The following is a 14200-nucleotide window of genomic DNA, read 5'->3' on the forward strand; positions in this document are numbered from 1 at the left end:
CTTTGTTATTATTTCTAGTAATGAAATTTGAGAAATCTTTAAAAAAAGTTCTAATGTAGTTCTAGGTCTAAAGCAAATAGATGGCCTATATTAAGTTTAAATTTTGTTCTAGTTTCTAGAATTTCTGTAATGTTTGAGGGGAGGGGAAGAATCATGGGATGATGGTAGAGAGTTCAGTATAGTGCAGTCTAATGGTTCAATGGGACTGACCTTAACCATGGAGATGAAGGTTCAAATTCTTGCTCAGTCTTGAAGCTCACTGGGGTCATCAGAACCAGTCATTTTCCCTTGGCCTAATACAGGTTTGTTGTGAGAAAAACGGTATAGAGAGGATATATATGATGTTTTAAAGTGTTTTTAGCATTTCTGTTTGCTGCCCTGGGCTCCTGCTGGGAGGAAGGGTGGGATATAAATTAAATAATAATAATAATAATATACTGGCTTGAGCTTCTTGGAAGAGCAAGATAAAATGTAATGAGAAAAAGGTTTTAAAGTGTGAAATTCCATGGAAATGCAAAACCATTCACATAATGTAAACAATGACAGGTCTTACTGGTTGTTTGTTTATTTATTTAATTTATATCCTGCCCTTCCTCCCAGCAGGAGCCCAGGATGGCAAACAAAGCACCAAAACACTTTAAAACATCATAAAAACAGATCTTAAAATACATTAAAACAAACCAGCATTAAAAACATTTTTTTAAAGAAAAACTTTAAAAAAGGGTTAAAAACATTATTAAAAAACATATTAAACATAAAAAACATATTTTTAAGAAAATTGCACTTGACTCCTGATTAGTATTTTTATAGATACTCTACAATGTTTGCTTGGGATTTTTATCCCAAAAACCGAACAAAAACGTAACAGTCCTGCTTTCCCCTGTGCCTCGTGTGAAGGAATAGGATTTTAAACTATTTTGTGTTGGATTTTTGTTGTAAAATGGTTCCTTTTGCTTTAAAGACTTGTGCATAGGAGAGTCAAATCTTCACAGGAAGGTTAAAAGAACAAGAGGCTCTTTGCTCAGGAAGTTTTGCATGGAAGGGCCAAAGGTTCATCCTAGGAACCTGACAATTAAGGGGGAAAAGAAACTTAACCAAGCCTCTACTCATCCTGATTGGCTCAGGCTGGAATTGTGGAGTGAAAATACTGTATGCAAGTCAAGGTAGAAAACGTGGTAGTCAAAAGTTGTGAAGTCAGACACTTGGAGAGCTACAAGAGAGAAAGAGGGCTGAAACTAGTCGGGCACTGTAGTAGGAAGGAGCCAGGAGAAGAACCCAAAGGGACTTGGAAGCTAAGTATTGGCTTGGTTATAGCTCAATGTGCTTATCTGTTTAGTTTTTTATTTACATTTACTGGTAGTTGTTCAAATGTAAAATTAGTCTTTTTTTCTAAAATCATCCTCTTAGACTGTTCTTTAAGTAAAAGCATAACTTCTCTGGGAAAAAATTGATCTGAGGTATTGTTATTTGCCCCACACTGAAGGGCCATACCATAGTATTGGAAATGGGTTGTGCCAGTTAAAGTTCAGAAGATTAAAGGGCTGTTTAGCGGAGACAGCCAGAGAAAAATAAAGGTTTGTATCCAACTATGTTTTACTCAAAGTAGACCTATTGAAATTAATGGGACTAACCTAGTAATGTCAATTAATTTAATGAATCTACTCTGAGTAGGACTAACATTGGATAAAACCCAAAGATCCATTTGGTGGCAGAAGAAAGGAAGGGTTACTTTGACTGGTTTACTTGCCTCTTATACAGGCTATGCTGTTACACCTTTTTTAAAATATCTCCTTTATCCAAGGTAGCATGAATAAGTGCATTCAGTTTTAGAATATTTTGAAATCAACAGCCTGTGCCATATTACTTCTTGATGAAGTGATGTTTCTTAATTCTGTCAAGATGGAAATCCTGTGGAGTGGGAAATCTGATATGGATGGTGAGATGTGACCTTTCTTGGATAGGGTTCCACTCCCCCTGAAGAATCAGCTTTGCAGTCTGGAGTTGCTCCTGAAGTCTCCACTTGCAGCTGATAGTCAGGAGGGCTTTCTATCAACTTTGGCTGATTCACAGCTGCAGCCCTATGTGGGGAAACCAGACCTCGCCTCATGATGCATGCTCTGGTTAAATGCAGGCTAGACTATTGGACTGCATTCTACATGGGGTTCCCTTTAAAGTTGATTTGGAAACTTTACTTTGTACAGAATACAGCAGCAAGAATGTTTGTGGGGGCTATGTAGTCAAAACATGCTATACCAATTCTGTAGTGGTTTCACTGCCTTTTGGGGGGCAATTTCAAGTGATGGTTTTAGCCTTCAAAGCCCAAATTGTTTGGGATTTGGTTATTTGAAGGAGCACCTGCACCCAGTAGTGTGGTGGCAAATTCAGAAGTGTAGAGTCTCTTCAAGATGGCCACAGCCACGCCACCTCCCATCTTTTTTATTTTGCTGTCTTGAGAATGAGATCCTTGTTATATGCCTTCTCCCACAACAGCAGATGTCCCTAGCACTCAATAAGCATGAAGGGGGAGTGTGTTAGCTCCTGAGTAGAGTCTTCTCAGTGGCTGACTCGCCTCTTTTCACTCTGATTGGCTCATAAGATGCTGGAATGCCCCTAGACCCTGGAGGATTACAACCCTGCCTTCACCTGTATCAACCTGTCTGGGCTTTAAGACGAGCTTCTGAGGCTTTGCACTCTGGCCCTTGATAAGAAATATCAGAACCTAGTAAGGAAAGGGGGGAATATTTGTTCTTTTCTCAGCAAAAGTTTTGGAACTGTTTCAGGTTTTTTATTGTTAATTATGATGGTGCTTTTTAGTTGCTTAAATTTATTCATTGTTTTTATTGTTATTTGGTTTGTTCTGTTCTGTGCACGCGCGTGAAAATGGTGGAATACATTTTTTTCATAAATTCCATAACTAAACCGGTTTCTGCAACATGATAAACCTCTGTATCATTTTATAAAGTACGGGAGGATGGGAGCGCCTGTCTTCAACGTCCCCAAACCGCCCTCTTCAGAGCGGTGGTGATGAACGAGCGTCGCCTTAGCAACGGTCTCGCGGCTCTCAGCGGAGACGGCAGTTCTCCCTTCTCTTGCCTCTTTCTTCAGCCGCGGCTCTGAGGTAGTGGTGGGGCTCTCGCTTTCCGTGCATACGCTTGAGGGTTCGTTCTGATGCACGAACTCCAGCGTCGGGGTACAAACATAGACAAAAAGTGACTCTCTTGGAGGCGGAGCTAGGCCACATACTAAGTTCCCCTCAGCTGCGAAGCGAGCGGCGCGTAAACTCTTCCAGCCTATTCAAGCTCGTTTAGAACGGCGAGGGGACAAAGTACGGGGGCTGTCCTGTAATAGGACGGTTGAGAAGAAAAAGGGGGGTGGTTGGGTAGAGAGGAGGCGTTAACTGAGGAAGGAAGCAGGTAAGTGTATTAACTGCAGGGTCAAGGGCAGTGTGTGGCCTTTTGAGGATAATAGGAACAGCAGGAGAAGTGAGGATGGTGGGGGGAAGGAGGTAAGAAATGGGGGGGGACATGGGTGTAGCGGGTAATTTAGGAGGGTTGTCTAGGGTGATGCCCAGTCTATCTGAAGGAGCGTCTCCAACATCATCAGGGATGCCGCTCAACAAGATCAGCCTCAAAAGGCCTTCTCTCTATCCCACCAGTTAAAACAGCTAGACTGGTGAGGACTAAGGAGAGGGATTTTTCACTTGTGGCCCCCACTTTGTGGAATTCCCTCCCAAGTGATCTCTGCCATGCCCTCTCTATGATGAGCTTCTGCCGGGCCTTGAAGACCTGGCTCTTCAGGCAGGCTTTTGGGGTGGGTTAGGTTTTATTATTATTGTTGAGATTTTTAATATTTTAATGTATTTGTATGTTTTTATTTTGTGCATTGCCCAGAGCGGCTGGACAGCCAGCCAGATGGGCGACTAATAAATGTAATAAAATAAATAAATAAATGCGAGTAGGGATGGTGAGGGGACTTGTGCGGGGTAGAAACAGGCTTCATTTGGGGCAAACAGGTGATGTTAGGAGCAAGCCTGATGCAAATTTGTGTATTATTACTATTATTATTATTATTACTATTGCTACTACTACCTCCTGCAGGGAATTCAGTGTGGTGTATATGCTCTGTCTCATTATCTTCACAGCAGCCCTGTGAGGTAGTATAGGCCATGGTGGTGACTGACCTAAAGTCACTCAACTACTTGGGTGTATGAAACTGGAGCTCTTGCAGGTATACCACACAGGCAACAGACAATGCTTATATGCTTCCCCCCCCCTCAGGGCCCCCTCACACACCCCTGTATAGCTTATGTTCCCTTTCCTCCCTCCTTCTCATTGCCCTGAGCCTGAACATAGGGGGTTGTGAGAGGAAACTGGCAGAGTGTGAAAATAGTGGGAGGGGGAACTGAGGGGAGAAATGGGGATTATGTGACTGTTGCTAAATTCATTTGTTGATTTTTGTGGGAGTTTGGATTAAGGCTGCACAAATTATTCTGAGATGGGGGCATTGCTAGGTACTTAAAAGACTGGGGGTGCAGGTCTCTGACATAAATTGACATGTGCTCATTTATATTTAGTTTAGATCTAAAGGGCAAACTAAGATGGTGGATAGCTGGAAACTTGCTAGCACAGTGCTTTGCATCTATACCCAACTCCACCGTAAGCAAATAACATTTTTTAAACATTTTTTAAAAGAAAGTGAGGCCAGTGCACATGGTTTTGTGAAGCTGCGTAAGGCAGGATCTTCTCCACCATCTCCTGTAATCTCTGGGAGCCATGTGGCTCAGTACAGTACACAGTAACAGTTGCTAATGGTTGAAAAAAATTCCTTAGGATCCTTTTTCTTTTTTTAACTATAGAGGGCGTTTGTCCTTGGATAATTATTAACAAACATATTTTCCCTTTACTGAAATTGTGTTCTGATGCTACATTGTATATTTAAATGATTCGTGCTTTTTGCTGTTGTTTTACATTTCAGTGATTAAAAATGGATTGGGTAAATGCTTGTGTGTAAGAAACAGTTCTAGAATAAGGGATACATGATATGTGAATATTAAAATGTACTGCTATTGGATTTAGATCTCTTCCTCACTGTTACCATAACGAAGTTGTTTCATTGTATTTTCACTGAAGTGTGTTGGGAGTTAGAGATTGTGAAAAGCAACCAAATCATGCAAAATATTTTGCAGCCCTTTTTATTTTATTTTTATTATTGTATTTATATCAACCCTTTCTCCAAGGAGCTCAAGGTGGTATAAAAACAGTTCTCCCTCTCCCGATTTTATCCTCATCTAACCTACCTGAAAGACAGTGACTAGCCCAAGGTCACCCAGGGAGCTTCATGGCTGAGTGGGGATTTGAACCCTGGTATCGCAGGTCCTAGTCATTTAGCTGTAATACTTAGAAATGAAAAAAAATAGTGAGTAATTTTGGATTTCTAACATTCCGTGGGCTTAGGGCAGGGAGAACCTGTGGCCCTTCAGATGTTACTAGACTCTCATCACTCCCAGCCAACATGACTATTGGTCAGGAATGATGGGAATTGTACTCCTAACAATGAAGCTGCAAGTTTCCCATCCCTGGCTTAGGGTGCAATCCAACTCACCTTTCTGCCAGGCTGGGGGGAGTTAGATGCCATGGACCCCCGGTTGTGCTGCCAGGATCCTGGCAATGCTGGTTTCTGCCAGGGGTCACCAGGAACAGCCAGCCCAGCGGATGAAGGGCTGGCGGAAGCCCCAAAAATAGGGCATGGCAGGGGCAGATCTGCGGGGGGGGGGACTTATGCGAGATCTTCCTTGTGTTTGGGACCCTCCCCTGGGTCCTGATCTGTTTGTAAATTTTGCCAGTCCCAGTTTAATGGCTGTTTACAGGGAGTGCTTACTCCCTGTGAGACCTGTTCATGGGAGCCAGCACTTCCTGTCTGACTCGTGCATGTGGCTTCCACCAGAGCCAGTGGTTTCCAAGCAGGAGGATCCCACAGAGCTTTCCACTGGCTCCCCTTCAGCCAGTCTCCCTGCTGGCATTTTGATTGCTCTGTTAATGCCAGAACAGCATGTAAAACAAAGAAGTCTTGCTGAAGAAGAACCAATATGGCTTCTGTAAGGGTGAGTCCTGTCTCATTAGCCTTCTAGAGTTCTTTGAGAGTGTCAAGAAGCATATGGATAGAGGTGATCCAGTTGACATTGTATACTTTGACTTGTAAATAGCTTTTGATAAACTACCTCACCAAAGACTCCTGCGTAAGCTTAGCAATCATGGAATAAGAAGAGAAACCCTTATGGATCTGTAACTGGTTAAGAAATAGGAATAAGAGACTAGTAATAAATGGGCAGTTCTCCCAATGGAGGAATAAAGAAGGTATAGTCCCTCAGTAGTATTGGGGTCTGTGCTTTTTAACTTGTTCATAAATGATCTAGAGCAGGGGTTCCCAAACTTAATCTGTGGATCACAAGCCTAATTCAGGTGGCTTGTAGCAAGGATTTCTGGTTGAAGATGGGAGATGGCACATCCATTGCATTAAATATTCATATTAACTTTTAATTGTATTTTCATTGCTTATTTTATTTCTTATATTGTATTTTATTGTATTACAACTTGAATTCTATGGAATACAATATATAAGAAATAAAAGTTTGGGAACCACTCATCTAGAGTTAGAGCTGAACAGTGAGGTAGACAAGTTTGCTGATGATACTTCATTGTTCAAGGTTGTTAAAACAAATAAGTAGTTTGCATGCAGCTACGAAAGGTTCTATCTAAGCTGGCTGAGTTTTGGAATATTCTGGACAGACAAAAGAAAATTACTTATTCACAGCGCATAGAATTTGGTAGTACAAGATGTAGTGAAAGCCACCAACTTTAGCTTTAAAAGAGGATCCTGATCATTCAGTAGGAGAGGATACATTCTGGTATTCCACTTCCATCAGCTTCCTAGAATCCATAACTAGGAGGAATAGTATGATGATGATGCATCCTAATGCTACTGCATTCTCCCCATCTCCCTATCTATGTGTTGTAGCTAGCTAGCATGTCTACTAGGAGAATACTGCAACACCAGACAGGTTTCACACATTCATTCAGTGTTCCAGCCAATGGAGGAATATTTCCAGCCCAGATGAATTCCTTTCTCTCATGGCCTTTATTTACTGATGATCAGCAAGGGTGAGAGAATGGAATGCAACAATGCTGATATACTGAATGAGAATAGTTCTTTCTGTATCACCTGCCTTTCTTTCAACATCACCTGCCTTTGTGGTACAGAGAAGAGGCCAGAAGCGGATCTCTTAAATCTACTGGGAGAGGTTGCAAATCTCAACAGGGTATTCCTCCATCCCCGCCAAACTCTTGGCCTAGTGATTTAGGAATTTGTAGTTCTACCCCAGAACTTCGAAGTATGCTCAGAAGGCAATTCAAATAACTTTATTATTTGGCTAAAAGGCTGTAACAATTAATTGTGTTATAAAGCAAAACAAAATATAAAATGCACATAATTCAGGAAGTGTATGTGGGCAATTTGACCTAAATCTATAAACTGTCACCATAACAGCATACCATAGTTGAAAGTTACAGTTTTGCAGTGTTGAAAAATAAAAGCATTTAGAATAGAATTTAATAACAAAATAAAAATACACTTAAAATTTCACAATGTACATAAAGTAGAATTTTGTAGTGAATCTTTATTAAAACAAAATTTTTAAAAAATTAAAGGAGGGGGAGATACATGTGAGAATGAATTTATGCCCTCAGAACTTGGAATATCCCCCACACTGTCCTGATATGGATTCAGGATATTTTCCTGGGGCTGGAAGCCTTTATCACAAAAGATATCATCCAGGCCACATACTTATTCTTTGTAATAGCTTATTGTAATAGCTATTGTAATAGCTTTCTAATACTTCATGTTCTTTAGTAAGGGCTCTGGATAGTGTTCTCTAATATAAGAATAAATTTCGCATTCAAAAATATAGTGAGGCAAATCCTCAAGTACTGCTGCAGATGCATAATTGTGTTTGAACATGTACACCCCAAAATCTCCCCAGTTGATTCTATCCATTCAAAGTGGAGTTGAGTAAAAACTTTCCTGGATTCCATTTTCATGGGAAATTATAGGTATTTTCATGGGAAATTATAGGTATTTTCATATTAATGCTGACTCTTGCACTTGCTAGCCAATGCATAATAAAAGCAAATTCAGTTTTCTGATAAGTTGCACCATTAGAAACCTTGTTCAGGAAACAAGCTTTTAGGTATTCCCTAAGATTTGCATAAAGAGGACAGAAATATAATGTGAAAGATCTCTCACAACAGATAATTCACAAATACACAATCCTCTCTGAATTTATCTTTTCCTTCTAAGACCATCATTCACATAATCCGCAGGCATAATTCTATAAATGGATTTCTTAATTAACACTAAAAAGGATCTGAGAATAATGCTCACAACTAGGAGTCTGTTCAATCAGTCTGTGTCATGGAGAAAATTGACATTCAGATTACTGCCAAATCCGACTGAATATCAAAGTCTACACTTGGTATTTTGTAATAAAGAGCAACTGTTATTGCAAATAAAAATAAGAAAACCATGACTGCAAATATTTATAAACAAAAAGTGAGCAATATTTATGAAAATTTCTGCTGAGGAAACTCTCTTCACTTAATTGTGCTTTTTCCTGGCGTTAGCTGTTTGTCACATAGAAAGTCCGGGTCCTATAAATTGCTCAATTTGAATGGATTGAAGCCAGAAGGGTTTAAAACAGGTGCATGAGACAGGTTTGCTTGGAGTAGTTTGCAGAATCGGAAATTAAGGCTGCAATTGACCATCTTCTATAACTGAAAAGTGTTTGCAACATACAATTTATTCAGTAAGCCTATGTAATTTTAAAGTTTCTCTGAACAATATTGGGAAACTGTAATATAAATATTACCTTTTATATTTCTAGTTATGAGTGCTGATCAAATTTCATACTTGTTGGGCCAAGGAACAACAAAAACATATCAAATTCCTGTTGAGCACCTGGACTACAAATTTATTGAAACATGCAAAGATATTAAGCATTTAGAAAAGATTCTTACGATATTAAGGTAAATATTTAAATTGCATATATTTCTTTGTTATGGTTATTTTTTTTAAATTACATGGACTGTGGTGATGCTTGTAATACATGTCTAGAAACTAACAAGGCTATAAATTATTTTGTAGACGTTTTAAAACTAATGTAAAATTATAACAATGTTCAGTTTAAAAAACTGAAACAGTTCAGCCTTGCCACTAGGGCAGTGGTGTTAATATAACAGAGACTGGAGAAAATGTATAATTGCAATTGCTTAGATTGTAAAATGAGGAGGTTTAGGCTGGTATATTCAGACCAAGGCTCTAAATAGTGACTGAGCTTTAAAAAAACAAGGAAAATAAAAGCACAATACAAAAAATGAAGAAATGCTGGATAGAAACTAATTACAAGTCTATAGCAAATCAAGCCATAATTGACAGTGGAAGATTTTATCTCAGGAGGGAGTCCTATAAGAACTCCAAAAGTTAGTATTTATGATTCAATCGTTTTTTAAAAATGGAGTGGGGGGGAGAGAACTAACATGTAAAAAAGCATTTCAAAAGTGTGTAGGTACCACTGTTTATACTTTAAAAATTGTTGTGAGTGATATCCAGAGTTGCACAAGTGGAAGTCCACTCATGCAGTGGGACTTCTTCCCCTCTGTCCTCCCCAAATTTGCTCCTCTGCCTCCATCCTTCCAGAGCATATTTTGGGGATACAGTGGGAGGAGAGGATGGAGAAGTCCTGGTGTGCCAGCAGAAGTCTGTATGATGTAACATGTTATTTTTAGGTCTGGTGAAGAAGGCTTTTATCCTGACCTTATATTATTTTGTGAAAAACGTATTGAGTCTCTGGCTCCAAATAGCAGAGCTCTGCGAAGAGATAAACCTGCAGCCACTGCTTCTGATTTTACTACTGAGGAATGGGAGAAAATAAATAATGAAATCAAGGTATTACATTTCTTTATTCTGTTGCATGTTAAAGTAATTAGTTAGAGCCTGCTCCAGTATCTTGATGAATCTTCTCTTTCTCCTCATGCATGCTCTGCCCAAGGATATAGAATTTCATCCTGCACTGGACTGTTTCAGCCAGTGCCTGATTTAGGAACAAGCCAAGTAAACCATGGTTTAGGGCTTCAGATTATGAGAGGCCTCTAAATATGTTGGAGATAACAAAGAAGTTCTATTATAATTGAAATCACTTTGGCTTAAATAACCTTCATATAAAATCCACCACCAAAATTCTGAACCCTGACCTCCCCATCCCAATCTACACCCAATCCCATCATCTTCCCTTCCAGGGCTGCTGAACTACTTTCCTCTTCCACAGGTTGCCCAGCCTCACCTCATACCTCAAGAGGAGACAATGGTGTAAACTGCCCAGAGAGCTTCGGCTATGGGGCAGTATATAAATGTAATAAATAAATAAATAAATTGGAGCTAGCCTACCAACATATTCTAAAGCCCCATTCCACACATGGCATTTCTACTAATCCCCTCCTCACCACTTTCCCACCACTTTTTTTCTCTTTATTTTTTATGGTATGGGGCCTCTGAATCTTGATATGGCTTAGGGCCTAAACATGTCTTAATCTGGCCCTGCCTTCAGCAATCAGGGGCACAAGCTCTTAGCAAATTTAGGCTGCAATCCTAACCCCATTTTTTTAGGATTAAGCCCTGTTGAATTCAACAGGACTTACTTTGAAGAAGACATTATGATTGCACCACCAGTAACAAGAATTTTGTATTTCCCACACAAAATACACGTGTTAGTACTTCAAGGAACACACTGTTAAGGATAAAGGGAGATGATAGTGACAAATCAATATACTGTGCACTTTTTTCAACAATGTGTTCCTTGAATCTTATTTTTGGAAAGTTGCTTAATATGACATGCTTATCTATTTTACAGATTTATAAAGCTTTCATAGCCAGAAGCTATCAAATGACATACAATAAGATAAAATACAAAAGAAACAAACTCTAAACCAATAAAACCATGCCTAAAAACTCTAGAAGCAATGCCAAGAACTCTACAAGCAATATTTGTTATGTAGAGCTTGTGGTACCATCACTTGGGCAAGTGCATGACAAAGCTGTATTATGCTGTAAAATGGAATTGAAGGCTTAGGGTGGAACTATATGTTACATACTGTATACTTCCATGATTCATTTTTGGCATTTTTTAAAAAATACAAAATTATATTTGGAGACTGCAATCTGAAGCAGAAAATCAATGTGGGGAGAGAAATGGGCTTCTTAACCTTCCGTTTCACAGTTTTCCTCTTGAAAACCACTTCCTTTGATGGCTATTACCCTAGCAGAGGAAAATATAGTGGGTAGGGTTTCAGTGGAAAAATAACCCATGAGAAAAGGGTTAAGAAGTCCCTCTCCCTCCAAAGTAGTCTTGTACTTCAAATTCTAGCCTTAGTGGCTGCACTGTACATTACATAAGCAGCCCTCTCCAAAGAATAATTAATTGCATATATTGTTTAGTCCCACTCCTTAGCTGAGTAAGAGACCAGTTTGTGTGTGTTTGTCTTTTATTTTGTTTGTTTGTGTATTAGAATTTATACTTTGTCCTCTAATTATCAGGACAGTTCATATAAAACAGGGGTAGGGAATCTTTTCAGCCTGGTGGGACAAATAATGATGAAGTCAGGTGACAACAACGTGTTTGAAGTGTGTTTCCAAGCAGTTTCTGCCATGCCTTTCCCTGCCTCCCACCTGATGTCAACATGGAGCTGGTGGTATGGTTTGGGGAAAACAGCCTTGTGGGCGTAACTTGGCCTCCTATCGGGCCCAGTTTAGATTGTAAAGCCACAGAGTTCCCGCCCCTGATATAAAATAATATATGTTTAAAAAATGCTTGTGAGTTTGAAATGAACATACAGTATAATATCTGTTCCAATATAAGAAAAATTCAGTTGTTTACAGTCAGGCCACAAAGCACAGGATATCTAGCTCAGTGCACTCAAAAGGCCTTTGGATCTGTGTTTCTTGTCCATTCCATGGCCAGTAGGCCTCCCTTCCCTTGCTGCATGCAACTGAGAAAAGGGTCATAGCTCCTTGAACAGCTGCATTTGCTTGGATGCAGAAGGTCCCATGTCCAGTTCCTGGCATCTCCAGGTTGGGCTGTGAGATACCCCTGCTTGAAACCCTGGAGAGCTGCTACCAGTCAGTGTAGACAATACTGAGCTAGCTGGACCAATGTGTGGACTCAGTATAAGGCAGCTTCCTATGTTCCTTCCTATATGACTTTTAATACCGAGAGGAGTTTTTAAAGCTGTCGTAACGTAGGATTTGCTGTTCAAAGGAGACAATAGGTCAATAATCCCATTAGGCCTTTATAGCTATTTCACCTTTTCATTCAGCATTTATCCTGCAATAAATAATTTTAGAAATCATAAGTATATTTTTTAAAAATATTTTTTACCAGAAAAAAAAGATTGCAGATTTTGAAATATGGTTATGTTATTGGCTTCTTATAGAGTTGGATTATGGAAATGAAAGAAGAGGAATATAAAATACAGTATGCAACAACTGAAGTATTCAAGGAAAAAGTTGAAAATATGCCACCAGTTCGTAGTACAGATAGCTGTTATCCCACTAGTCAGGTACGAACCTTTATTTCTGTACCATATTCATTATCTATATGTGAATTTTACTGTGTTGGTGGTATCTGCCTACTCAGGGCAGACTGTTATACTCAGAGCAGACCCATTGAAATCATGGCTAACGTCCATTTATTTAATCTACTTGTCCCTTCTCTGGAGGGGATACATAAGCCAACTGGCTGAGGTGGCTTGCGAGACCCAGTGCCTGCAGGAAGAAGGGGAACACCACCATCCCTTCCAGGGAAAGAGAGCCATTTGCTGCTGCTGTCTGCCTGCCTGCTTGCTGCTGCTGCTGCTCGGCTACCACCACCACCACCACCCTTTCCTGGTTGGACTTCTGCTCTGTGGGGGCCACACCTTGCAGGACCAGGCCCCAGGTACTCAGCCAGCTGTGGCTGATTTTTTCCACCTGTCCCTTCTCTGGAGGGGATACATAAGCCGGCTGGCTGAGGTGGCTCCTGCTTTGTCTGCCTTTTTCTGGGTCTTCAGTTATGTGCCTGGGAGAGAGGACTCAGAGCCAAGTGGGGAGATTTGAGGAGGGCCCAATTAGTGTAGTGACAGGTCAAGGGAGATATGACGTTGTGAGGAGGACTTGCCAGGTAAGGGGAATGCGGCCCAGGCAGTTAATGGCTGTGCCTTGTTCCGGTCCTCCCCACACCCACAGGTTTGTTGGTTGCCCTATCAGCCAGCTCTCAGGCCTCCGGATGCTGCTGCTAAATGCCAGATCGGTGCATAGTAAGATCTCCCTCGTTCATGATTTAATTGTGGATGAGGCAGCCGATCTGGCATGTATAACCGAGACCTGGGTGGGTGAGCAGGGTGCAGTCAGTCTCTCCCAGCTATGTCCACCAGGGTACCTGGTCCAGCATCAGGGTAGACCTGAGGGTCGGGGAGGGGGGGTTGCTGTGGTCTATAGGAGCTCCATCTTCCTCTGCAGGCACCCTGTCCATGTGACTACTGGTCTGGAGTGTTTGCACCTTATGTTGGGTCAGTGGGACAGACTGGGGATTCTGTTGGTGTACTGCCCACCACGCTGCCCAACAGACTCCCTAGCTGAGCTGATGGAGGTGGTCTCGGGTGTACTGTTGAGATCCCCCAGACTGTTGGTTCTGTGGGATGTCAACATCCATGCTGAGGCCACCTTATCCAGGGTGGCTCAGGATTTCATGGTCTCCATGACAACCATGGGACTGTCCCAGTATGCCATTGGCCCAACACATGTAGCAGGGCATACTCTAGATTTGGTTTTTGCATCTGGACATGGAGTTGGTGATCTGAATGTGGGGGGCCTTACATCAGTCCCTCTGTCATGGACAGATCACTGCTTGGTGAAGTTTAGACTCACAGCAGCTTTTCCCCTCTGCAAGGGTGGGGAACCTATTAAGTTGATCTGCCCCCAGAGACTAATGGATCCGGATGGTCTCCAAAGGGCTCTGGGGAGTTTTCCGGCTGATAGGGCTGTCGCTGCTGTCGAAACCCTGGTTGAACTGTGGAATACAGAAATGACCCAGGCAGTTGACATGATTGCTCCTGAGCGC

The 14200-nt window shown here is 41.0% G+C and overlaps 1 protein-coding gene across 8 annotated transcripts in view; it reads left to right on the plus strand.

The window, feature by feature from the left end:
• Nucleotides 1-1074: 1074 nt before the first annotated feature.
• SPAG1 (sperm associated antigen 1) overlaps nucleotides 1075-14200 on the plus strand; it is a 72565-nt gene continuing 59439 nt past the window's right edge. For 2 of the 8 annotated variants that reach the window (XR_009759769.1, XM_061604277.1), the window contains exons 1-4: nucleotides 1075-1296; nucleotides 8936-9077; nucleotides 9837-9996; nucleotides 12537-12662. Coding sequence is in view for 7 of the 8 variants with exons in the window: in XM_061604277.1 (XP_061460261.1) it covers nucleotides 1152-1296; nucleotides 8936-9077; nucleotides 9837-9996; nucleotides 12537-12662 (573 nt within the window). In the remaining variant the exon portion in view is untranslated. Of the gene's footprint in view, nucleotides 1297-1884; nucleotides 1937-2614; nucleotides 2723-3024; nucleotides 3119-3191; nucleotides 3414-3486; nucleotides 3506-4582; nucleotides 4656-8935; nucleotides 9078-9836; nucleotides 9997-12536; nucleotides 12663-14200 lie in introns of those variants that run through there. The other 6 variants (XM_061604298.1, XM_061604306.1, XM_061604323.1 and 3 more) reach the window with 6 other exon arrangements.

The sequence above is a fragment of the Rhineura floridana genome, chromosome 1 (assembly GCF_030035675.1).
Source record: "Rhineura floridana isolate rRhiFlo1 chromosome 1, rRhiFlo1.hap2, whole genome shotgun sequence".
NCBI lineage: Eukaryota > Metazoa > Chordata > Lepidosauria > Squamata > Rhineuridae > Rhineura > Rhineura floridana.